The 25478-nt window shown below is 44.1% G+C and overlaps 2 protein-coding genes and 1 long non-coding RNA gene across 5 annotated transcripts; 2 read left to right on the forward strand and 1 right to left on the reverse strand.

The window, feature by feature from the left end:
- On the forward strand, nucleotides 1-16045 carry SEC62 (SEC62 homolog, preprotein translocation factor). Its single transcript, XM_066193717.1, has 8 exons — nucleotides 1-103; nucleotides 7450-7558; nucleotides 7946-8051; nucleotides 9058-9268; nucleotides 10939-11031; nucleotides 13039-13099; nucleotides 13414-13533; nucleotides 14065-16045. The coding sequence occupies exons 1-8, from the start codon at nucleotides 68-70 to the stop codon at nucleotides 14529-14531; spliced, it is 1203 nt and encodes a 400-aa protein (XP_066049814.1). The 5' UTR covers nucleotides 1-67; the 3' UTR covers nucleotides 14532-16045.
- On the reverse strand, nucleotides 2918-21955 carry LOC136295252 (uncharacterized). 2 transcript variants are annotated; one of them, XR_010722613.1, is made up of 4 exons: nucleotides 21658-21955; nucleotides 20813-20917; nucleotides 11269-13745; nucleotides 2918-4327 (listed from the first exon to the last, which is right to left on the reverse strand). It is a non-coding gene; the product is annotated as an uncharacterized lncRNA (long non-coding RNA). The 2 variants fall into 2 exon arrangements; XR_010722614.1 differs by lacking the exon at nucleotides 2918-4327 and adding an exon at nucleotides 8678-8796.
- GPR160 (G protein-coupled receptor 160) lies at nucleotides 21877-25179 on the forward strand. Of its 2 annotated transcripts, none has more exons than XM_066193715.1 (2): nucleotides 21877-22322; nucleotides 23568-25179. In XM_066193715.1, the coding sequence occupies exon 2, from the start codon at nucleotides 23622-23624 to the stop codon at nucleotides 24657-24659; it is 1038 nt and encodes a 345-aa protein (XP_066049812.1). In that variant the 5' UTR covers nucleotides 21877-22322; nucleotides 23568-23621; the 3' UTR covers nucleotides 24660-25179. The 2 variants fall into 2 exon arrangements, with proteins under 2 accessions (XP_066049812.1, XP_066049813.1); XM_066193716.1 differs by lacking the exon at nucleotides 21877-22322 and adding an exon at nucleotides 22413-22562.
- Nucleotides 25180-25478: the final 299 nt, after the last annotated feature.

The following is a 25478-nucleotide window of genomic DNA, read 5'->3' on the forward strand; positions in this document are numbered from 1 at the left end:
TCCCGCCGCCTCTCGCGAGGCCGCCGCCCCCCCCGCGCGCGTCAGCGGCGGAGCGGACGGGGACAACATGGCGGAGCGGCGGCGGCACAGGAAGCGCGTCCAGGTACCCGCGACTCCCTCTCCTCTCTGGCTCTCCCTCCCCGCCCGGTGGCTCCCCCTCTCCGAGCTTCGAGCGGCTTCCCTCGCCGCCTTCCCGCCCGGCGCTGTTTGCGAGGCTGCGGCTGCGGGCGGCCCGCGGTGAGGGAGGAAAGCGCCCCAATCTCTGGGCACCGGGTGCCCCTCAGGCCGGGGCCGGAGGCCGGGCTGGCAGGTTCTCCTCTGAATTTTCCAGCAGATTTGTAAAAGCTGTGAAAACAGAGCGGGGGAGCTCAAGTAGGAGCGTTTCGGGGCTGAGGGGCGGCCGGCGGGGCCCCCCGGCACATCAGAGGCGCCCCCGCTTCATCCCCTTGGGCTCTGCGCCCTCACAAGTTCTTCGTCTCTCCGTGACCAAAAATTGACATGTGGAGCTATTCTCTATTTTTAATCGCCGTGCTATACTCAGGATCTCCCCCGTTATCAGCGTGGAACAATAGCTTAGTGCGGGTAACACCAAAACACCCGGGAGCTGCACCTTCACCCGGCGTGTCCGGCCCGGGGACCGTAAGCACAGGACGTGGGACAGATGGTAAAAGCATCTTAAAAGCAAACGTGCCCCAACCGGGAAATGCTGCGGGAAGGAGAGGAAATTTGTGTCTGGAAAACATAAACAAACAGGCACGCCTATAAATAGACCTAATCAGCTTTGAGATCGTGCTAAAATGTAGCGATAATTGTGTGGTGGCACTGAGAGGCAAACTGAGGGCTGCCTCGGTGTTTTCACTGACCTGGGAGCCTGGGATGTAATTTTTACGGGGAGTTTTACAGAGTTTTTAGTGCATGTTTTGGGTGTACTTACAGTATCAGTGACCATGACGCTCGTTACTGTTATGTGTTATCAACACTCAGCCTAAATAGTGTTTGTTTGGGGTTTATTGCTCTGCTGTAAGAGCAGATAACATTCACGGGAGAGATCACAGACCATTCAACAGTGCATGCTTCATATGTCACCCTTCTGCTTGGCTGCCCTCGCTCCTTTCTCATCCTTCCCTTTCCCAGCCCACTTTCCCTTCCCCCAGGAAGATGGAGATCTGCCTGTACCTGTAAAGGTTCCTTTTTTCCCCCCTTTAATTCAAATTAGCAAGGCAGAGGGAGAAATGCAAGCAGTAATTAATCAAAATCTTGTTGAACGAGCCCTGTCCATCACAGCATTCAATGAATTATTGCAAAACATCACAGAATTATTGTCTTTTTAAGATTTTTATAGGTTGTGCCTTTCCAAGGATGACAACAGCTCAATAAAGCAGCCACCAAACCAAATTTAAACGTAATTTAATGTTTGTATCACACCCGAGGCAGTTGATAAAGTAAAAGTATTTCCCAGATTGTTAGTAATTAAATCGATGTCTGGGTTTTAACACTTAAGGTCGTGGCCTAAATTTGTGATATAATTATGCAAATAAATGTGTATCTTCATAGGTTCGTGGAGTAGGTCAACAACAATGAGAAGACAAGACAGTGAACAAAGAACACTGGTGAATGCCCAAGGGGTGTTCTTAATTGGTCAGTGAATAAAGCAGCTCATGTTTTTCTTGGTAGTTGATTTTGGATTTCGTTTTTCTTAAGCTTTCTGAACTTTACTGGCATCTTTGCAGTATGATCATCACGTTTTTCAGGCTCAAGCTGCACAGTGTCTTCTTTTAAAATGAAGTGTGGGATTTTCATTCGTAGGTGCCTCAAGTGTTTTAGCAGTGTGTTCTTAATTTAAGGTGATGTTGGCCCCCTAAAGAGATTATTTTACTGTACTGCACGCAAGCCTGACATCTGAACACCCTGCTGTCATTAAACAGAGCTGTATTTCTTGACAGGAGTGAGGTTTTTGGGCTTATTTAGCTGTGCAAGAGGCTGATGTAATGGAGTTCAGTTAGAAAAACCATGGACACAGAAACTGGGTTTGGAAGGAATTTTTTGCAGGATTTTATGCCTGCCCTCAAGATTAGAAATTGTGGTAGTTAGGTCAGATAGCTTGGCATGCAAAAAAGGCTCAGAAATAGTTCAAAGTTCTGTCTGGCCTGCTCCACGTTTCCCATCGGAAGCAGTCACAGGAAGGATGTGTTCTATGGAATGCACTTTCGTCAAAGGACACATTGCCCAATGTGTGTTGCATGGATTAGACTCTTCCTCTGAAAGTTACAAAAGTTGCCAAAATTTGAACTTCAGAAGTTTGAACAAAGGTATTTCAGGGGTGAAATTCTCCAAGTGTCGTTCCTGATGGTAATTTAACTGTAATCAACACAGAGATTAATTCTGACGTGCAGTAGTGAAGGGAGGCTGGTCTGTAGGATGCAGATGTGATTCAAATGTCTGAAATCAAGAATGCTCGCTGTGTACAAAGCACTTCCTGACAGAAAAACAACATATGTAGTCTAATGGCCAGTTTAATCTTTCTATTTTAGACAAAATACATCTCAAAAGACGGGAGATGACTTTGAATGCCTGTTACTCCGGCAACCTCATCAAAGCTCTTTCACCTCTTGGAACTTTTTTTTTTTTCCACATGTGTCCTGAAATGTTCACTTCAGCAGAAAAGGTTCAGTGCTGTTTCCTCTGACAGGCGTTGGGCCCGGGCACACGTGGCACTGTGCTGGCAGCTCTGCAGTTGGACTGTTAAATAGGCATTAAGTTTTCATTACCTTGGCTGCATTCCACGGGCACAGTTTTAGTCTGCCCGTGTCAGGTTTGGGGCTGGTCTTTGCCTTGGGATTAACAGTGCTGGTGTCACACCTTGCTGCTGTGTCCTGCTCTCCAGAAATGTTAATGCACAGAAATACTGCTCCTGGAAAGAGAGAAAACAGCTCCTGGGCACTTTGGGGGTCAATGTCTCACTGCAAATTGCTGGCTGAGGTGGCATCAGTAACTGCCATTAAGGACAGGTACTTTCCTTGTTGACTTTTTTCCTTTGATTCAAGCTCTGAGATTCTCCTGCTGAAAGACAGCTACTGATCATGAACTGTTGTAGCCTGCAGTTGGGTCCTGTCATGATTTGGATTCTGCTGGAAGGAAAATGCAACAGGTGCATTGCTACTCCTGTGCTGCAGTTTTGTGTGCGTGACTCTGGAAAGGATCTGCAGAAAGGACAATGCAATGGTTTTCCAGCAATGCATATTTTTGTCTAGCTTGCCCAGTTGGCTTTATTTTCTTCATAAATTCTAGTAAAGATGAGTGGGATGATAACAAAGGAGAATGATTAAATTATGTCTTTGAAAGCTGAGTGGTATCAGCTGAGAGGGGAGGAAGAAACAAAGATCAAGGGGGGCAAAAAAAAGTGGAAAAATGGGAATTGAAAGTAGCAGCCTGAGTTGTCATTAAAACAAGAACCTTTGGAAATCTTGAGTTACATTTTTGGAGATGGGAAGGGAAAAAGTCAAAACAGCTGGCCTGGGGTTGAAAGGGGACTGGAACTGGTGTGTTTTGGCTTCAAAATACTGTACATTGCTCCTTGGATCTGTTTTAGAACTCTGTATGTTTACAGAGTTCTGTATGTTTGCTCCAAAAAATTAGCAATGGTTGAAAAGAAAGAGGGAAGAAAACAGATCCTTCTGTTTTCATAGGATATGTACTGGACTGAAAAACATCTGCTAATCTTTTTCTATGAAGAAAAGTCAATGTTTTGTGGCCAGCACATGGTGATCCAGCAGAACTGGTTTCTCCACATGGTTCTGCCACAGCTCCTTTTGAGAGACCTGGGGCAGTCCTTGTCCTGGTCATCAGTGCAGGACTTGGGCAGGTTTGTGTTCCTTAGTCACTGAAGAAAACAGGGATGTCCTAAGAGCCAGTCCTGTCACCCTGGTGTGTTTGTTTCCCCCCTACCCACTCCAGTCCTGCCAGTTCATGTGCTTTTTCTTTGTCTGTGGCACGTTGGTTTATTTGAGGCAAAGTACAAACACACCTGCCACAGAACATCCGCGCTGAGATGCTGGCAGTCACCAGGGAAGGGAAAAAGATGAACCTGCAGTTCAGCCCCAGCGCTTCCAGAGAAGAGAGGAGTAGGCTGGTGGAGTTGTAGTGTCTTTGTAATGAGGTGTCTGGAATGGAACCTGGGCTGACACAGTGTCATTTTTGATGTAGCCTCTCAGCTTGAAAAACGGGCACCACAAGCTAAACGCGCTTAAATTTCTTCTTTTCCTTATCTGAAAACTGTATAAACTACTCGGCTTCAGCAGTCTGCTTTGAGGGATGGTGTTCTGAAAATCTAAGAGCAAAGAAATCAACCAGGTATTTGTTTCATTGAAATAAAAGAATTTTGATGAGCCCTTTGAAACAGAGGAGCATAAATCCTTGTAATGCATTTGGCTGCACATGGAATAACTTGTCTTGCTAGTGACACTCATCTTTTACTCTCTTCTAATTTTCCAGAAACCCTGTTTATGTTACCAGGCTGTGGAAGGAAATTGTCCTGTCTTGGGTCATACCTGTCTTCTTGCAACTGTGACACAAAAAGGGAATAAAATGAGTGCAGTTTTCAAACCAGAAACGTGCTCTGCCCTTTTGTCATCCACTGAGTGTTCAGGAGTAGGAAAAGCCGAATAAGTCATGCTTGGGTGGAGCTGAGGGGGAGGAGGAAGCTCAGGGGCACACAGGTTTCAGTGGCTCAGTTCAGATGTTATTTGTGATGTGTTCAGGCCTCTCTGGTGCTGCAGTCCCAGCTGGGCGTTGGGTTAATGTAACAATTAATATATTAATAGAATATATTCTATTAGAATAATAGAATTATTCTTAAAAATTTAAAATGTCTTTGCATTTCTAGTAAGTCACTAGGCTGAGCACTGCTTTTCCTGTCAGTAGGTGGAGTTCTTCTGTCTAGACAAGTAAGAAGTTTGGTTTGATTTTATTTTTAATGGCCAGAATTTGTGAGTTACCAGGGATTGTAAATCTCTAAATTTTGCATTCTGTCTAGTGACAAAATGGGTTACTTTTAAAACCGAACACAAAATTTGGTTGAACTGCAACTTTTAAAAGATGTGCCCAGGGTAATGAACTTGCCGTTGCTTTGGTTGATTTCATTTATTGATGGAATATATCATTTTCTGTCAGTCATCTATTTTCATATTTTAACAGAAGCTTGGCTTTGCAAATAAAGGGATGAAGATAGGCTGAAAAATGAGGATTAAATTGCAGGGGACACTTTCTCAGGACGAGCTCAGTTAAACTGTGGCAGTCTCTGTCACTGGGAAGTTTTCTTTGTTTGGGCTGTTATGAAACTTCCCTCACGGACAAAGCAGTAGAGAGAAAGGAGCAATAAAAAAAAAAAGTCTTCTAGTGCCAGCCCCTGCCTGTGTATGCATCACATGACCCAGCAGGATCATAAATACTTGAGGAAGAAGGAGAAAAACCACCTTAGCAGAGGAATTAACGCTGATGTGAATATCTGCAGTTTCTCTGACTGTTTTACTGCCCGTGTTCTGAAGAACATTTGCCCTGTGAATTGTTCCAAATTTCATTTGCTGACAGGAATTACTAGAAAAGCAGCATTTCACACACAGCTGGTGCCTGCAGTGCCCTGTTCCATGTGGCAGTGATGGGACACAGCCACTTGTTTTATTTCAGTGCATTGGAGCACTGTTGTTGCTGTTCCGTTACTCTGATACCAAGTTTGGTGGTTTGATTTAGAGTTACTGGTACAACTCTACCATCTAAGAGGACCTGAAAACACAGAACATAAATTATGTGCATACATGCACTGTCAGGGAATAGTTTTCTTACCTGATGTTCAATACAGAGTTTCAAAATCTAAAAAATTTAAAAAAGGGATTCGACATGCTGAAGGAGGTAACATTAATATCCATTTGAGGACTGTTAGGATCACCCGGCCTAATTTGGGCACATGTTTTTGAAACTACCTGGTGCGTGTGCGGGGGGATATTGTCAGTGAGTGAGCGTATTTCTGCTTTCACATTGGAGGATTTAGACTTCTTTAAAAAGTTTCAGAACTAATGACCATGGAGTCTTTTGGTCATTTGGACACCTTGTGTCTGTATTATTCTCTTCAAAATTCTCCCCAGACAGGAAAAGCAACAATCTCCTCTAGAAGGATACTCATTAACCAGTTGGTTTTGAAAGTTAGCTGTTCAAACTGTTGAAAATTAACAAATCTTACCATCTAAAGCTTTTATTCTGGTGTAACCACATCTGTTTGACCTTGCATTTCCATTTAACATGCTGCTTGTGATATTATGATTATACATCCTAAAAGCTGTAATGTAGGTTGTTTATGTTTATTGACCTTTAAATACACTCTGAAACTTTTATTACTGTAAGTGACCCATCTGATTTGTGGTTTATATAATCTGTTTCTTCAGGCAACAGGAGAGGAACAGGTACAGAAAAGGCACTGCAGTGTGGAATGCTGTCCTGGTGTTTCTGTGTTACTGATCCACAAGTAGCAGGGGGGATTGGAGGGTTAAACCTTTTGGATTAAAAGAATGCATGGAAAAGAATTTTGAGGAAATTAGCATAAGTCAGTTTAATATCCCAACCTCTGGTTTTTTCGAGATATGTTTTTGTGAAGCAGGAGCATTAGAAAGTTCTTCCATTCCCTGCTTGCAAATATTAAATCTTAATTTTACATAACTGGAAATGCCCATCTCCATCCTTCTTCTGCCTTACACATCTCAGAGTTCTGTTACCTCTCTGCAAGGTGGAAAAGCACAGAATTTGTGAATGTGTGCAGACTCTTCTCATAAAACATTGGTTTTGATGTTTATATTTCTTCCTGCTGTGCTTTCATCCTGAATGTTCTACTCTGTAGACTGGAAGAGTCTCCTCAAGGGTACTCTAAAGTTTCATTCCGTAGTTGTGCAATGGGCAAAGAAATTTCCTAGCAAATCTTTCACCTTCTTTTCAGCATGGTTTTGTCCTACTCATGTGAAACCTGAGCTGCTCTGTGCTCTGTCAGAGTGCCTACACTGCTGTCATTTCATACACACTCACTCCTCACTCTGTTTTTGCTTTGGCCCCAGCTTCACAACTGTTCCCATCCCAGCTGTGGGCCTTAAGCAGCTTCCCATGTGCTGCTTTCCTCTTAGGCCTCCCTAAGTTTGGTTTGCTCTTTCTGCAGACCTGCTAAAGGAGTTTGTACTCCTTACCTTCAGTTCATCTAACTTGAGATTTGCTGCTTTTCTGCTTCATGTAGACGGAAAGTTCTCAGGAAAAATTACTTCACCTATTTTCACATCCTTTTTATTTTATTTGTTATTTTTATATTGCCGTGAAATAACAAAGGCTTTGCAGTATGTGATTTTTTTAGAGCCCAAATGGGTGATTTTCTCATGTGTTTAAAACTGTATTAATAATTGTTGACTTTTCCCACTCTAGGAAGTTGGTGAGCCATTCAAGGAGGAGAAGGCTGTTGCTAAATACTTGCGCTTCAACTGTCCAACAAAATCCACCAACATGATGGGCCACCGAGTTGATTATTTCATTGGTAGGGTTGCTTTTAACCAGAGAATTCAGGTTCCTTCTAACATTGCACTTGGAGGGTGGGAGAGGCTGTTTTATTTTTATTAATAGTACTTTATTTAATGAGTACTGATCTTACAGTTCGGTTTTGAGAACTTATCTAGGTATTAGGAAGCCATAAATTTAATCTCACTGGCCTGGAGTAAATGCAGCAAACTTTTCAATCTGTGATTTAAAGGTGTGTCATGTCAAGAGGAATATATTTCAGAATAGTGGCTAGTCTTACTTGAAAGATTGAAAGGATGTGGAACATCACCAGAACAGACTGGTCATTATGGTTCAAGGAATGTAGACCAAATGTTAAAAATAATGTTAATTTTAATGCGGTTTTAATTCCATTTTTTTCCTCTAGCTTCAAAAGCTGTGGATTGCCTCCTGGATTCTAAATGGGCCAAGGCAAAGAAAGGAGAGGAGGCTCTTTTTACAACCCGGGAGTCTGTAGTTGATTACTGCAACAGGTATGACCCAGGCTACTTCCTCAGTGTCATTAATGGCTGTAATTGTCCAGATGTCACAGTTCTTTAGGAACCAATGTAACTTGGGTTTCATACATCCTAAAACTTCAGTGGTTGTATGCAAAAATAATGATTGTATTTATACTGCTGTGTTTGAGGGTGAAAGCGATGTAGTTTCGTTATTTTTGTTCCCAAAACTCTCTCAGGCTTTCACTGCACTGCTTGGGGCAGCAAGGTGAACCAAAGGAGTTTCCTGAATTTTGACAATATTTGTCAGTAGGGTCAGAGCTCTCAAATCTGTCTGTCCCTGCTGTCTGAGGAGCAGGATTCTGTGCTGCTCTTCCTGTTGGGAATTGGGCTGTGCTCCTTTCAAGGATGTTTCTAGTTGGTGACGACCTCAAGAATACCAAATACTACATCCTGGTGCCCTGCTGGCCATATATTTATATCTTTATATCTGCATACATAAATAGATAATACATGCGCTTGCAGTCAGGTCTGTCTGTAGCTGACAGGAAGGGAGTACTTGGCATAGGTACCACAGTTTCAACAGAGCAGTTCTGTTCATTTTGCATCACCAGTGATCTTGATGAGCTGTATGTCCACTTCCCTATTTTTGCTATGAAATATGTTGGCATGAACTTGAAAATAAATATTGCAGGAATTGCATTAATGGGAAAGATAATTAAACGGGTCTGGTGGCTTGCTGCATCCTACATCTTGTGTGTTCATTTATATCTGCAAAATGCTGCCACAGAAAAGAACAGTTTTTACCCAGTTTTGAACAGATGAACCAAAAAAAGCAAAGCAACAGGCAAGACATGGGATAAGTAGGTCTGGTGTGTGTAGCTGTAAGTAGAGCAGATGATGGTGACCTTGCCTTTCAGTCCTGCTGGTCATGGTTATGTTAGAGAAATAATCTAGAATGGTGTCTTAATAACATAATTGAGTGTAAATGTTGTTCTCACAGCTGCACTTAAATGACTCCTTTAACTTTTTTCATTTTAAGACTCCTGAAAAAACAGTTCTTTCATCGAGCATTGAAAGTGATGAAAATGAAACCTGACAAGGACACAAAGAAAGAAAAGGAAAAAGGAAAGGCTGAGAGTGGAAAAGAAGAGGAAAAAAAGAGCAAGAAGGAAGGTAGCAAAGATGAAAAAACTAAGAAGGAGAAAGAAAAAGAAAAGAAAAAGGATGGTGAAAAAGAGGAGTGTAAGAAGGTAAGTACTGTGTGTAGGAGAAGAGACAAACCTGTCATATACATCAACAGATTGTTAAGATTGCACTGGCTCAAAAGTTGGGTATTCTACAATATGCCTTGCTTTTCTTTCCTGTTTCCATCTCTAAAATACGCTGCTTTTTTGGTTACCTTTTGAATTGGTCTTATTTTGGTCTAGATCAAAAAAAGAGGCTTCAGTTGGCCTTTGTGTACCTTGTCATCTTTTCGTGTGGGCTGAGTTAATCCGAAGTTGTTTGTGTCCAGTGGCAGCAGGCAGGGAGGCTGTGTACATCACTGACCACAGAGTGACACTTGTGCATGTGACCAAACATCCAAACCAGTGCAGCTGCACCGCTGAAACAAACAGCTTTGCAGTGTTTGGTGACAGGAATGTTTGGAATGTCACAGTTGGTATGGGGCCTGTAACTGGCTGTGGAAGTGCTCCATGCCTGCCTGCATCCTGCTTCCTTGCACTTGAGCTTCCATTAAACTAGTACTGCTCTACAGCTTTTAATGTGCTGTGGGTTTGGTTTCACTCCTGATTGGTTTGATTACTTATTTATTGTTAGCAGAACAGAATTTCTAAATTGTTGGGAAACTGCAGAGGAAACTTGATGAGTGAATATGGAGTTTCTTCCACATACAGTGGTCTGAATGAGTGAGAGTTAGAAGGATAGTGGTCCAAAGTTATTCCCATTCAGACACTCCTAAGTGAAATAATGGCACATCTAGTGAGAGTTACAGTCTGTCTACAGAGGTTTGGGTGTCAGAAGAAGCCTAAAAAAATTATAAACAGAAAAATTCCACTGCAGTCCCAGCCCAGTGTGAGATTACCCAATCCCTGAGGTACTGCAAAATTCTGATTATGAAAGTAACAAACTCCTCCAATCCACTGTCATCAGGGGAAGTACATTATTAAATGTGTGTTAATTTTTAAACTAATCATTATTTATTGAACAGATATTTAGTGGATTATATAAGCCAGAGGGTAGGAACTTGAATGAAACACAGGACAAAAATCACAAAGTTAATTTCTCACAACAAAGTAAGCAAAGAGAAGCAAACAGGGGACAGAGAAGAGGAAGCACAAGATCCAGAAAGAGATTGAGGAGGACAAAGAATAAATGGGCAGAAACTGATTCTTCCAGGATGTCTGTTTGGTAAATATGGCACTAAAATAGCAAATAATTCTAACAAAGTCAGTGATGGTGAAGTGTTGTTCCCTGTTCTTGATCCATGTACAGACTTCCTGTTAATATCAGCCCAGCTCTGCTCGGCTTTGATGACACAGTGTAATCCTGAAGTCATAGTCTAGTCCTTAGACACTAAAATGAGATTTCTCTTTACTTACAATCTTCCTTGATTTTTGAGGTACCCAGTAGGTAATAAATAAGAACAGGAGGAAATAAATTATCTTTAAAAAACCCAAAGAAGTGTGAACATGATCTTAAGTTTGTGAAAAGTTATCGGATTAAATATATTAACAGATACTATAAATTAAATAAAAATATATAGTAAAAATAATGTACAATGGTAAATATAGAAATTAAAGCAAATTCATTTTTTGTAATTTTTGTATATGATGATTTGTATATATATTTTTAATATATAACAATTTACATCTATATATAAAATATTAGGTATAAATAAAATATTTATGTTTGTCCTCAGGATGACACCCCAGGAACACCCAAGAAAAAGGAAACTAAGAGGAAATTTAAACTTGAGCCACATGAAGACCAAGTTTTCTTGGATGGAAATGAGGTAAGATTTATGGGTGCTTTTCAACTTTGGGTGTCACCATGCTATTGTCAGGCAATACCTTAATTTACTGGATTTCTGCAAGCTCCTCATTGACATGTTGAAAGAAAAATTAATGGCAATGTGATGGCTGATCTTGAATCAGATTTTCAGATATTTCAAGGAGGTTAACAACAGGTAAATAGCAGTACAGCTGTAATGACAGTAACCTTAAAAAAATCCCAAAGAAAATTTCCTTACCTGTAGTTGTGGTGTTGGTGGCCACAAGAGGAAATGTTTTCAGGGGCTGGTGGAGCTGACCCTGCCTGGGACAGGAGGGTGAGACAGAGGCTCCTGAGGTCCCTCCAGCCCAGCTTATCCCACAGCCAAAATGGTTCTAAGCCAAGCAAGCCTTCCAGGACACCGTGTTCAGTCTCAGGAGGGGAAATAAAAAATATCTGCCTGGCTTTGTGATCTGAGCAGACAGGTGACCCTTTGGCATTCCTGAATGCTCCTCCTGGCTTTACCACTGAAATTGTGGCCTTAAATTCTTCTGTGTGCTTTGCTGTTCTGGAAAACAAAGAATTTCATTATTTACCAGCTCTGTAATGTACAGAGTCACATTTGTGCTTCTCAAGTTTGGGATGAGTGGTAAGTTTTACTGTGCTGTGTTGATGGTGTGTGTGTCTGTACTGGAATCTCCCCCAGGACTCTTGTGTTCCTTTGGTTATAAAACACACATGGCAGCAAATTCTGTAAATAAATCACGTGTGCGGAAAATGCGTTTCCCCTTTGAATCTTGATTTTACCTTTCCCAGTTCTTCTACACTTGCTTTGCTCTGTTTCATCCCATCTCCTGTGGAATCACACCCAGCTCTGATCCTCCCTGTCATCTTTACATGAAGTGCCCATTCCAAATGCAGCTGCAGCACAGGATCTGCAATATCACAGTATTTACTGCTTGCCTTAACGTCAGTTAATTCTGTTTATTAATGAGCTGACACTTTTTAACAACTGTAATTCACAAGAGCTTTTTTTAAGTAGTAGCTAATTTAGAGCCAATTCTTGTGTACTTGCATTAGAGCTGGGGTTTTACCTTTCCTTCATTATTTTGCATACAAACACTGGATATCACACACTTATTGCCCAGTCACCATCTTCAGCTTGCTTGGGCTCACAGAACAGGTGCACCTGAATACAGCTAACTGTGGTACCCTGTGAGCAGCAGAATGTTAAGTATTTATTGCATCACACGGAATCACCAGGTGCCCTTCTCATAGTTAGTACTGACACATCTGCAATGAGGGTTGCTGATTTCTAGAAACCGGCAGCTTCTTTCCACAGTTAGAAGCTCAGATTCAAACTGTTTAGTTTGCTAAGAAAAAAAAAGCGCAGATTTTTCTAGTTCAGAAAATCCTACACTTTACCAAGAAGTTTTTCATTTATGGCTGAGCAGCTCAGATTCAAATGGATCCACAGTTCTCACACAGACACTTGGCTCTGAGAGTTGCAACTGCAGACGTGGAGATAATGATGCTGTGGGACAGAGGGTACAGTGCCTCTGATCTGAGCCCAGCACAGGGCCTGCAGTGGGTGTTCCAGCTGCATCCTTTGTTCCACGTGTTCTGTCTGGGTGTTTTCAAAGCTCACAGGACTTTTTGTTTCTATTTAGTGGACTTGGGAAACTTTTTATTTCTTTGCTTTTGGTTTTTTTTTTTTTTTTTTTTTTGCCTCATGCTGAACAACATAAATGAATAAAGAAAGATACAAGCAAACCTTGATTCAGTGATATTTCAGAATCTTTCATTTTCCCATCAGTTCTGCTGTCTGGTTGTTTTCCTCAGGATTACATCATCTGTCAGTTACACTTCCTAGGAATCACGACCCCTTGCCCTGCCCGGGTGCTGACCTGAAGGCCTTTTGCTCAGCACCAAGCCTTGCAGCCTGGCAGTGAGTGTTTGGGTGAGGGAATACAGGAGATGTTTATCAGAGGGCTTGTTCTGAGTGTAAACCACATCATTTCTGTTCTAGGTCTATGTGTGGATCTATGACCCCGTTCACTTTAAAACCTTTGCCATGGGACTTGTGCTTGGTAAGTCAGAGTAGACACAAGTTGCTTATTTCTGTTGCCTTGAGCTAACCAGTGGGTTGTCCAGCGGGCAAATGTGGGTTATGTAAAAATGTGAAATATGTTATGAGTGATACATTTCTGACCCTAGAACTTGTATTTGTGTAAAATAAGACAAATCAGCTAATTTTATTTTATTTTTTTTAATCTAAAATAGTATAGATGTTAACTAAATCTAAGGCACTGCTTTGAATGAGCAGTAAGCCTGGAACCTCTGTACATGTAGCAGGAAAAACTAATGCTGCTTCTCGTGCCTCTGTCGTGCCCTCCCTGCTCAGTGATTGCCGTTATAGCCGCCACCCTGTTCCCGCTGTGGCCGGCCGAGATGCGCGTCGGTGTTTATTACCTCAGCGTGGGCGCCGGCTGCTTTGTGGCCAGTATTCTGCTCCTGGCCGTCGGTGAGTGTGGGCAGCGGGGTCTGAGGGGGCGCAGGCACAGCCCGGCTCTTCCCCGAGCCCGGAGCTGCCTCCCGGGACGTTGTTGAGCCGGGTGGATCCTGTGTGCGCTTCCCTCCGGCCAGCGGGTGTCACGGTTGTGCCACGGGAAGGGAGAGCTCAGGCTCGTGTCGCCTGTTGGTGTTTCCTGTGTAGTGCAGATTCGTTTACTGCCTCTGTTTAAACAAAAAAAAAAATGCAGAAAAAACCCAGAACTGCACACAAAAACGTATTAAGAGGCGAGAATGGTGTCACCAGGATGTTAAAGCTTTCGGCGGTAGAGTGGTTAAGAGGTGAATCAGAGGTAAGATCCGTGGTTAGTGGGGTGTCGGTAAGAACAGACTGCTCCACAGAGCTACTGTGGGATGAGGGTTTCCCCCCAGCGTCCCCCAGTCCCTGGCTGGGGCGGGCTTTAGCAGTGAACGTCTCTTACGCCGTGGTTGTACACCGTGTGTGTCTGTAACAAAACCCAAACTTTGCCTTGTTTTCACACAGCTCGCTGCATCCTTTTCCTTATCATCTGGCTCATCACTGGAGGAAGGCATCACTTCTGGTTCCTGCCAAACCTTACAGCGGATGTGGGATTCATTGACTCCTTCAGGCCCCTGTACACACACGAATACAAAGGACCAAAAGCAGACTTAAAGAAAGAGGAAAAAGCAGAATCCAAAAAGCAGCAAAAATACGACAGCGAGGAGAAATCAGACAGCGAGAAGAAGGAAGAGGAGGATGGAAAGACAGAAGGCACGAGGAACTCGGGAACAGACGGCTCAGGCGGGGAGCGGCACTCAGACACTGACAGTGACAGGCGTGAAGATGACAGGTCCCAGCACAGTAGTGGCAATGGAAACGACTTTGAAATGATCACAAAAGAGGAACTGGAACAGCAAACAGATGAAGGGGATTGTGAGGAGGAAGAGGAGGAGGATACCGAAAGTGGCCCTTCACATGGAAAATCATAACTCACTGTGGTTTGGGACTAAGTATGTGCAAATGGCTGGATTTTCTTTGTTGGCTGATCACCAAAACATAGACCATACAGTAGCATCTTCGTTTGCTGAAATATCCGTGTTACCAAACAGTTTTATATCTAGTTCCTTCATTTTTTTTTAACCATTAACTTGATTACTCGGTACTATGTTAATCATTAATATCCATTTACAGAAGTTTTATCAATTTGACAAGTTTTTTATTGATTGATAGGTTGCCCAGATTGTCCTCAAACATACTGAAAAATGTCATTTTCTGGTACTTGCATAACTGGTCAATTAGTTTAGCTTCTCAAACTTGCTTTTGTAAACCAGGTAAAAGTTGAATGACCAAATCTCAGATTATTCCTAGTTATCTGATAGTTAGGTAAAGCCCTTCTTAGCCCACAGCCTTCTTGATATTTTTCTTGATTTTGTTTTCAAAAGATTGTGAGAACTTTCCTGAGAAAACTAGTTTTAGCAGAAGTATTTTTGCTGACAGTAGAGGAGCTGGTAGTGCTGAATTTGCCTGCAGTGTTCTCTGTTTCTCCAGCCTGTGTGCCAGCAACTGAGGAAATCCAAACTGGTTTTGTGCATCCAGTGCAGAGAGAGATGTCATCTCCAGCAGGTGAAGGAAGCAGCATGGTTTGGAAATGATGGCTGTTTTCTTTCTCCTGTTCCATCATAATTAAAAAAAAAAATGTATTCTGTACATAATTTACAAATAAAGCAAACCATTTACTTTAACTGCTACTTATTATTTAGAGATTTGATCCAGCATTCAGTTTGTATTATTGAAGCCATGTTGTGGTGTATCTATCGGAGAAATGCAAGTCAAGAGGACCTCACGGAGTATTTGTGTATGATTGGTAGCTGTTCCACAGAAGCTTTAGTTTTGTGCCAACATTCCATGTATTTGAGTAAATTGATCTTTATTAAATGAAAGCAAACACCAGAGCTGTATGGATGCCTTAATGTTAAACCTCTCTGTACTCTGGAACTGGAGTATTTTCAAGCTGCAGAGGCAGGAGAGTGCTGGTGTGCTCGCAGAGCTGGGTGGCTCAGAGCTGATGTGAAATGACCATTAACGTTTGTTTGTAAATCCCTCGGAGGAGCCGCTGCCGTGTCTCCTGTGCCTCCCTTCCTGGAGGATGGACTGCAGGTCTTGGCTGACTGAGCATGGAAGAAGTTACAACTCGGCCTCTTTCCTCTCAAGGACTTTATAGATTTGATTGTCTTCCCAGCCCACTCAGAGAAGATGAGGGTAAGAGAATTTTTTTTTCCTATCCTAAATTGCTTCCCATCCTTCCAGCGTCAGCATTTTGGATGAAGATACCAATTTTTCAGATTGTGCAAATATTTACGTCATCATGGGTGCATTGGTAAACAATTCATGGATATGGTGTATCTGCTTCTTAAATCCTGAATAGTTACTCCATAAGGAAACAGACAAATTGGATCACTTTTTTATTAATATAGCAAAAAAATTAAAGGACCCATTAACTAAACAGATTGACTCCTGGCCACTTGTGTGTTATCACTGATTAAAAGAGCTAATGAAGTTCTGTTGTACCTGGGTGGGGTGTGCACAATGTGAGGGCGAGAGCAGAGCCTGCACTGGGGCATCACAGGGCAGCCAAACCCTGGGCTGGGTTTTAAGAAGTTAATGCAGTGGTTTTCAGTTATTTCAAGTACATTTCCTCCTCCAAGTGAAATAACATCTTCAGGGCCATGCTGGGCAAATCAAGTGGAAACGGTCAAATGAAAACTCCAGTGTTGCCATCTACTCCCTGTTCAGGGGGTGTGTGCCACCTGCCAGCACTGCCCACCTGGGGAGAGGTGTCTGGGTCTCACAATTAACCTTCAGACACTTGTGCTGTCACCCTGACAGAGCTCCAGGCTCCCGCAGCCTAGGAATTGAATTGGCCTTAACTCCTCACTTGATCCGCCGTGGACAGCTCTGATCCCTGAGGTGGGGTGAGAGGGCCTGACTGTAGACGACACAGCCCAGCTGTTTGGAACAGGGATTGATCCTTCCCCTCCCTCTTGTTCCCAAAATTTGCCTTATCCTGACTTACATCAAGTTTTTCAACAGGAAAGTTCTATATTCTGTACATATCATTTCCTTGAGTTCTAGGAAGCTTGTGTTTGCCTAACTTACACTCGATTCTAAACTCTTCAAGGAGTTGTACGGGGATAAATGCAGAGCAGATCCGCAGATTGGAGCCACCACAAAACCAGAGCAGGAGACAGATTCTGGGGATAATTTCCTGCTCACGTGCAGTGGTCACGAAGGAGATGCTCAGGGCCTGCATGTCCTCCCACTGCTCCTTCTACCCTTTTCCCAGCTGCTGTGGGAAGGGAGGGCTGGATCCCTTACTCCTTGGCTGACATTTCATCCAGCTACTTCTCATACATTTTTAAAGCCAAACCTTGAATCGTGCACGTTTGAACACCATTCTTTGTTACGCTCTTTGTACACGGAAGTCTGTATCAAACATTTCCCAAGATCCAAAGCAGCTGAGATGCAACTTCTCGGTGGTTTTCATGCAAGGTTTAGCACAGACAATAGTGCTGGACTCACCTTTTCTTTAGAATGAGGCAGCTCTTGTTAGGAATTACAGTCTGTCCTGGGAAAGAGTCTCCACCTACTCACTGCTGTGATAGATGTGTTGACTTTTAAATACAGCAGAGACAGATCAATTCTCTTGGAGACCTTTAGCAAAAGGAGTAGGTGACATTTAACTCTGCTGAGCCAGGCTGACCCCCAGCCCGCTCCAGGGCATTCCTGAGGCTGCTGAGGTATTTTGTCTAATGAGAAGGACTCGCTGATTTGATTCTCTACCCCTCTCTGTAGAATCAGAATCACACAGCAGATTTTTAGCTGTTTTATTACTGTCAGGATAAGCTGATGTCTGCAAAACACTCAGATGCAAGGCCTGGGACTCCGGTTTCTAACAAACTTCTACAAGTCCAAGGTACTTCACTGTTGAGCATCATTTATTTGTGATAGTGACCAACTCCTCCCCAGGGAGAGAGAGCAGAGTGGTGTGAGGGGGTCCAAGGCACTGTGCCCTCACTCAGAGCACAAGGAGAAGGGTGAAACAATCCTGTCAGTGTAAGTCAACTGAGGCTGAAGCAGCTGCTGAATGTTTTCAATAGACTTCCTGGTAATGGCTGGTACAATTTCATTAGGGCGTCTCATTTTATTTAATAAAGCACTGGATTATTTTATTTGTAGTTCAGCAACAGGTGCAGGAAAACAAAAGGCACATTTCCTGATAGTGTCCACAAAGAGTCCATTACTGCTTGGCTGACACAGAGGCATTCGCTTTGCCGTGTGCGCATTATTTTGGTATGTGAAAATAATGGTAATAGAAAAAAAATTGTTTTGTGATAAAAGACTTCTGAGAGAGGAATTACCTTAGAGTTAGCAACAGCACTGTGCAAACGGTTTCAGTGCAAGTTGAAGTAAAGAGGAAACAGTACTGGGTAAACACTGATCCTGCTTCAGATAAAGATCAAAGATTTTCTGCAGGTGGTAGCAACCATTAATCCTCATCATGTACAACAGAAGGCAAACACAGCAAAGGCTCAGCTTGTGATCCCTGGAAGTCCCCTGGAGCCTGGATCTAGCCAGGGATGGAGGTGCTTAGGAGACAGACGCTGGCAGTTTATCTTGGCTAATCAATAAAAACACAGAGCAGAGCCCTGGGTGACTCTCACTGGCCTTCACAGAAAATTCTGATTTTCTCTTTCTGACATGTGAGTGTTCAACCAGTAATTAGGCTGTTTGGAGGGAGTCAGAAGATGGAGTTCTAAACTCTTCACACTGAGGGTGAGATTGAAATTGCATTTCCCCCCTTTTTAGCTTCCTTTTAAATGAAAGTGCTGCCACAGAATCACCAAGAAGTAGTAATATACTAAAAGGTTCCAAAAGATTTCTAGCTCTGCTTTGGTGTTTGTGAGAAGCACAAAGGGAGTCTGATCACACCCTGCACTCCACTTTGGCTTCAGTCTTAATTTTAGTTTTGTGTTAAAGTGACCAGTAAATCACAAACTGGGTTTTTTTAAATTACTGGTTCATGTAATGCAGTTTTTAGGTCTGTTTTTGTGTCAAAGACAAGACAAAAACCCAACAAAAACATAACATTGCAGTGACATCCTGAGCAGCAGGAAGGGTTACACCTTGTGCAGTGACAGCACACAGCAGCGACACAAACCAAAGAAACACCACGCCTGAAAATCCAGCAAGGCTGACACCAGCTCTGTACTGCGTTTTTTGGATTTTCTCTGAATAAGCAGAATTAAAATTCTATTTTAAAAGCCTGCAAATTAAAATTACTATGGAAATGTGTTTCTTGCTCCTCAACAAGATCTTCCTAAGAACAAACTTGTTACTTTTAAGAAGAGCACCTCAAGTGATTGAAAGGAAGGTCCACCACATACTGTGCTTTTGAAAGGTTCTTGAAAAATAAAACATCTTGCAAATGTGACATCGGTCAAGCATTTTTTTCTTTCAAAGTAAAGTTAGTTAAAAATAAAGTAAAATAAAAATTTTAGTTAGTTTAAAATAAAGTTAAAAAAAAACCAAAATAGTTTACTGGTTACATATTCTATTCGTTAAATATGCTAATAAAAAATATGATATCTTAATAAACTATCTCTTTGAGCCACGCAGCCTTTCAGGACCAGCAGCCCCACAGGCACTGGGCATTGCAAAACTCGGGTTGCTAATCCCGTGCTGACGAGGCACAAACCCTAACAGGGCATTAGCTACACCCAGTTAAAGGCACATCCAGGGAAAGGGGAGGATGCCGGCGAGGCTGTGAGACTGGAACTCACCCCACAGACAAAAGTGATCCAGAGAACATTCCAGAGGGACATTCCAGTGGCCCACTGCCCCCGGCTGTGGGGACCATCCTCCTCCAGAGTGAGTCACCCCCAGCCCCTCGCTGGCACTGGGAAGGTTCATAATCGTTTGTGCAGGAGGTCGCACCGTGCAACTTTCCCCAAACGTGACACCAAAATGCAGAAAGACGCATTTGTCTCCCTGTCTTTGCCCACGTGGCTCGAGGTGTCCAAGATGCCAACGTAAATTGCTTGAAACACACAGAGGTGTTTAAATTTATTCCTCTGCTCAACGCAATAAAGGGACACCAGGTGGCAATGAACTTCTAAAGCACAGCGCAACAGAAACAGGAAGAGCTGGGGGCAAGTAAAGACTCCGCTCTAACTGCACAGGAAGCGCAGCCCACACTCCTTGTAAAGGAGTTGTATCCATAATCTGCACCTGCCCCTGTGTGAAGGAAACCTCCTGCCCTAATTCAGGCCGCAGCAACATGCAGGGACTCTCCTGTCCCTACTGCTCTTCCTCAGTGACCTCAGCGGCTGCAGTGACCCAGGGGCTGCAGTGCTGAGCTCCAGCACAGCAGGGACGAGAGGGCAGAGCCCAACACCTGCTCAGTGAGGACAGTTTGTTCGGTCACTGCTTCTTTCCGAAAATTATCAAGTTAGATTTGAAATAGGAGGTGGTCTTTTTTTCTTGTTCCTTTCCCCTAAAATCCCACTCTTCCTATTAAGTTGAACAAGAGAACACAAAATATGAGCAGCCGGCAGCAGGAAACAAGCCCTGAAGAAGGAAGGAAGCCCCTGTGCAAGTATGTTAGACAACACAGAACCACTGCATGAGCATTTCAACACAAACAGCTTTTCTAAGAGATCCTCTGTGTTGTTTTCATGTACCCCTCTCCTCGAGGAGGAGTGTCCTGTCTTGTTTTTACACACAGCTGCCTCCATGCAAATACAAACTAATTCCTTCAACCTTTCTATTGCTGCTCGTGGACATAAATGCAGCCGCTTTAACCAGGCAGGATGGGCTCAAGGTATTGTTTAGCACATGGTGCTTGTCAAGTACCTGCAAGTTTTCCTGTCAAGGAAGAGGCAGCCCTAATCCAACATGGAGTGAGCAGCTCCTGACTCAGCAAGAACCTGCCAGCGCAGAGCCCTGCATTTGATTTTCAGGATATCCCATCATTTCTCTGGGATAGAAGATGAGATACAGCACTCAGGAGCAGAAAACAAGAGTAATCAGTGAGTTAAAAGCAAACTTTCAAACAAGCACAAGGTGGAGGAGGGGAAGGGAAGCTGAGAAGTAGCCACAACACAAACGGGCTGTAATGTGGGCAGAGCTGTTCTCTGTGGGCCTCACTGAGAACGCGCCCAGAAAGCTCCCTGAGCACAGAGCTGACACAGTCGGGAGGTCACACACTCACTGAAATTTTTGTCAGCAGAAAAAACGTCTAAACTGTCCTTGTCCCCTTCTGGTTCCTCATTCCCAGCATCCAGGCGTCTCCTCACACGGGCCTGGGTAGCAGTTTCTGCAGTCAGAAGGAGAGAAATGGACATAAACAAACCCAGACATCCAAACAGTTCGTTTGCTCCCACTGGGAAAACCACTTTCATTGCTTTGCCCTGGGTTAGCAGTAGGAAGACAATGACTCTGAAAGCATCAGTATTCAGATACTTGTGTGTGGAGTGGGTGCTCGGAAGGTGCAATACCTCTGTCAGGTGTAAACATTTTCTTATTATACTCCAATTTGTGCAACAGTCCTAATAAACACTGTGTGGATAAGTAACTACGGTCAGCATGAATGCTGCTGAAGATTCTTTCAGGCTGTCAGGTTTTACAGAGCACTGATCATCCTGTTTTTTCCATAAAAAGCCCAAACCTAACAAACCTCAGAACTTTTCCCCCTCAAGTTCTTTAATCCTTAAGACGAACTATGGAAGGAGGAGTAGGAAGAGGGGAGGAGAGGGGCAAGAAAAAAACAGAGGGGGAAAAAAATGACAACTTACATCTGAATTTAATTCCAGAGAGCTGGTTGCTTTCAGAAGTGCTGCCAGCCACTTTGATGCTTTTGTACACACAGATATATCGAACAATACCCACGGTGTGGGCACCGGGCTTCCCTGTGGCACAGAGGGAGCTTCCCTCTGTGTTCCCTGACATGCAGCTCAGTCATGGGTTACCCGAGGGCTCCTGCTGAAGCACCCTCGTGCCCCACCATCGCCTTTTTTCCCCACACGCATCACACACTTAGAACCCAAAAACATTTACCTGCCACTTTTGTAAGGATCTGGGCGTCCCACCGTGCTGCACTGGGCACCGGGGCACCATGAGGCTGCTTCACCTCCCAGCGCTGGGCGATCAAAGCGATCAAACGCGACACAAGGAACCCGTTCCCCAGGGCGGTTGTTTTGTGTTACACGTACCGTGGGTGTCACACGTGCCGCGTGTGTTACATGTGTTATTTATGTTTATATGTGCTATATGTTATGTGTTATGCACCGCGTGTGTTACACGTTTCCTCAATAGCTGTCCTGTGTTATATTTGTCCTGTAACACGTGTTACATGTGCTCTATGTGTCATATACGTTATCTGTGAGTTGTGTGACGCCCTGTTGTCCCCGATACGAGCCCGCACGGCCGCTCCCCGCCCGCCCGGTCCCGCCCGGTCCCCGCGCTGGGGCGGGCGGAGGTGGCGGCCCCGCCGGGCAGCAGCGCGGAGCGGCGGCCGCAGGTGCGTGCCGGGGCCGGGCGGGGGGAGCCCGGGCGTCCCCTCGGAGCCCCCCGGGCCGCCTCTGGCTGCGGAGAGGAGCAGCAACCCGCCGGCAGGGCCGGGGGCAGCGGCGGAGAGCGGCCGGGAGGAGCAGCGGGAGGCGCTGGCAGCCGCGGGGTCCTCTGTGCGCCTGGTGGGGCTGTGCCCGCTCGGCCCCGGACAGGTAATCCCGCCTCACAAGATTTATTATTATTATTACTACTACTCCTATTATTATTATTACTATTACTATTCTCTTTCCGAACGGGACCCCGTTTGCGTGTAGGTTCCCTCCTTTCTGCGTACACAAGTGCAGCGTCCAGCCCATGAAGCCAAACCACGCCGGAATTAAGCCGTACTGTAAAGACAGATCAGGTTTCAGAGGATGCACTCGTGCAGATGAAGAGCGAAGCGGCCAGCCCCGGTAGGCTTGTAAACAAACTCCTTGGATGCTTCTCAGGTTGTGCTGCCAAGGACTTGCAGTTGCTCTGACTCTGTTCACAGGACACACAAACTCAATTGTGCACTAACGCAAATGACTCTGGCAAACTGGTCACCAAATGCAGGAGTCTGCTTAAATCGAAACAATTCGCTGTTAACACAGAGCCTGAGTCAGTTCATTTTTACAGCTGCCGTGGTTCCTCAGCTCTGATTTGCTCTCACGGACACCGTCCTGCTTCTTTAAGGAAAGAAAGAAGAAATCAGGTCAAACTGTCCATGCTGCCTTGCTGACATCCACAGAGCCACCTTATGTTCATTTTCCTTAGGAATTAACACTTGGAAAAGAGTTATCATAAACTCAGGGAAGCCTGAAGGGACAAAACAGCTGTTCTGAGTCTCTGTCATTGTAGTACTTAGAGATGAACAAAAAAAGCCCAATTCACTGATGAAGCCCTTGTGCTTTGGGTTGCCTCGGAGTTCCAGGATTTTTGCACCAAAAAAGGAGGTGATGCTTGATGCTTTTTCTGCTTTCAGGAGATTTCTGCAGTCCCAATTTCCTACAGATTCTATGAGCATAATGAACTGTGTGGCCGTGCTGCAGCATCTCCTACAGTGTCTTGTACAGTTTCTGTCCTGTAATTTTTTCAGAATATGCAGGAGCTCTGAAACCTCCATCCCTCTGCCCAGCTGGACAGAACGATCTCTCCATGCCTTCTAAAGGAAAGGAACATAAACCTTATTTCCTAAACCTTTCCTTGGGTCATCAGCTAGAAAAGTAAACTACATTGACCTTTTAATTCTCAAGAATGTAGCAGAAAGAACACAAAATTTAGGCACGTGTTGATAAGTTTAGGATGAGTTAATGAGGCTCTTTAGTCTTCATCAAGGCGCCTGAAAAATCGAGACAAATTGGGCAGTCGCTATGATGGAACTAGTTGGTAGAGCTACACAGAAATAAATTTTTACAAATATTTTTTTTTCTTTTCAGAGAGGAAGCACTGTGCCCTGCGACATTTATTTTTGCCGTTTTCACCACTGGAGGATGGCTGCCAGACTCTGTGAAAATGGTTCTGATCAGTACCACTGCACCCACACCAGCCAACCCCTTGAAATCAGCTACATGTTGGCCCTGATTATGCTTGGAAAAGTCTTCCTTGATTTCTTCATGTTGCAAATTAAGCCAAAGCCTGTGAAAGTCAGTTTTATGGGATACTTCTGCATTTCAGTGGCACTTCTCGATTTCACCCTGCTGCTGAGTATCTGTTTCATTTTCTGTTTCGAAGACTTTGCGCTCTGGGGAGTGCGATTCACGGACTACCACATCTGCCTCTTCACTCAGATCACTTCTCTGACCTACGGGGTTTTGCCTTACCCAGTGTATCTTGTGGCTGCTCTGGATTATTTCACCACCGTCTCCCAAACATCTCAATCCCCTAAAAGAGGTCAGAAGTTACTTTATGTATTTACTGTGGTGGTTATATGGAGTTCTGGGCTTTTTTACACTCTCGAAGTTCCTGCTGTTTCTGAAGAGCTGGAAATGCAGAAGAGTGTTTCACCTTCCCAGTGCCCTGTCTCTGGCAGCCTGCAGAGCTACTGGGTGTCGTGTGCCATGGTGCTGCTGCTGGCCACGGCTCTCCTGGCTCGCTGGAAGGAGGTGACAACCATGCTGCTGTCCGCCAGGCTCCTCTCCTTTTCCAGCCAGCCTGCGCTGATGTTCCCCTACGTGCCTGACAACAAAAAAATCACTTGCTTTAAGTGGCAGCTCCTGAGCAGGCTCCTCCTGTGTTTCCTCGGCACTTGGGCACCGTTTGTTGTTCTCCAGGTGGTGGTTCTGCTCCTGGGGGTGCAGATCCCAGCCTATGTGGAGATGAACGTGCCCTGGCTGTACTTCATCAACAGCTTCCTCCTGGCAGCAGCCTACTGGTGCCGGTGCCACGATGTGGAGCTGACGGAGGAGGGCTGGAGCACAGACCCCTTTGTCAGCTGGAAATTCTGCTTTATGCCCTTCAACAATGAGAGCACAGAGCCAGCTGATAAGCCAGACCCAGCAATCGTCATCTGTGAACGAGGTGCCGGCTGAAAAGGCTGCAGAGAAGCAGAACTCGGATGTTGGGTGGCTGGGTCCTTACAGACAACACAAGGAAACTTCTCCAGACGTTCACTCCAGGGAAACAAGTCCAGAGTCCAACAATACTTCAGTGAATATTGCACCGGAGGGCACGACACCGAGTCCCAGTGGGCAGCAAGGACTGCCAGGGCAGGGAATTCAACTTCAAATTATATGTTTAAAAAAACCCCCACTGCTTATATGGGACAAGTTTTCAGTTCAACTTCACGTTTCTGACTAGAATTCTACAATTCCTTTAAATGGAATGATCTCAGGTTTTACAGTACAAGATGCAATAAAATCTTCAAAGCTGGAGTTACATACAGATGCTGATCTAAGATTCAAATGACTTTTTGAAGTATATTTTGTTTTTAAAAGGTGGATTTTTGTCAGCTTGATGGAAGGTAAGGGTTGCTGTCTGCTCAACGAGAAATAACCTGTTTTAGTTAAAGTTACAACTCCTAGAGAAATAAAAACTTTATATGGTACAAAACCAGTGCAGAAGCAGTGCAAGATGTGCAACTTCCACAACCACAGGAGAGGTGGTTTCATTGTTTCTTTGCTGCTGCTCCTCTAAGGTACATGAACATATTAAAAATTAAACAATTAGAGCAACACACATCAAGCTTAGCTGCTACACATAAACACATCCCCAAGGTTAAAGAGTGGCTTAAATTAAAATACAGCTTATTTTGAAGCCAAAATTACTTTAAAATAGTTAAATATGAAGTGGGACTACTTGAGCAGGGAAAGAATTAGTCAGGCTTTTGGCAAAAATACTCTCATTTTTCA

The sequence above is a fragment of the Chamaea fasciata genome, unplaced genomic scaffold (genome assembly GCF_029207755.1).
Source record: "Chamaea fasciata isolate MVZ Bird 193981 ecotype frontalis unplaced genomic scaffold, bChaFas1.0.hap1 SCAF_11, whole genome shotgun sequence".
Classification (NCBI taxonomy): domain Eukaryota; kingdom Metazoa; phylum Chordata; class Aves; order Passeriformes; family Sylviidae; genus Chamaea; species Chamaea fasciata.

What these genes read in the sequence shown, in the direction of transcription:
- SEC62 (XM_066193717.1), top strand. Translation starts at nt 68, where the DNA reads ATGGCGGAGCGGCGGCGGCACAGGAAGCGCGTCCAG. An exon ending in TTTTCTTGGATGGAAATGAG is followed by an intron (nt 11,032 to 13,038) that starts GTAAGATTTATG and finishes TTTCTGTTCTAG; the next exon opens with GTCTATGTGTGGATCTATGA. An exon ending in TATTCTGCTCCTGGCCGTCG is followed by an intron (nt 13,534 to 14,064) that starts GTGAGTGTGGGC and finishes GTTTTCACACAG; the next exon opens with CTCGCTGCATCCTTTTCCTT.
- GPR160 (XM_066193715.1), top strand. Translation starts at nt 23,622, where the DNA reads ATGGCTGCCAGACTCTGTGAAAATGGTTCTGATCAGTACCACTGCACC.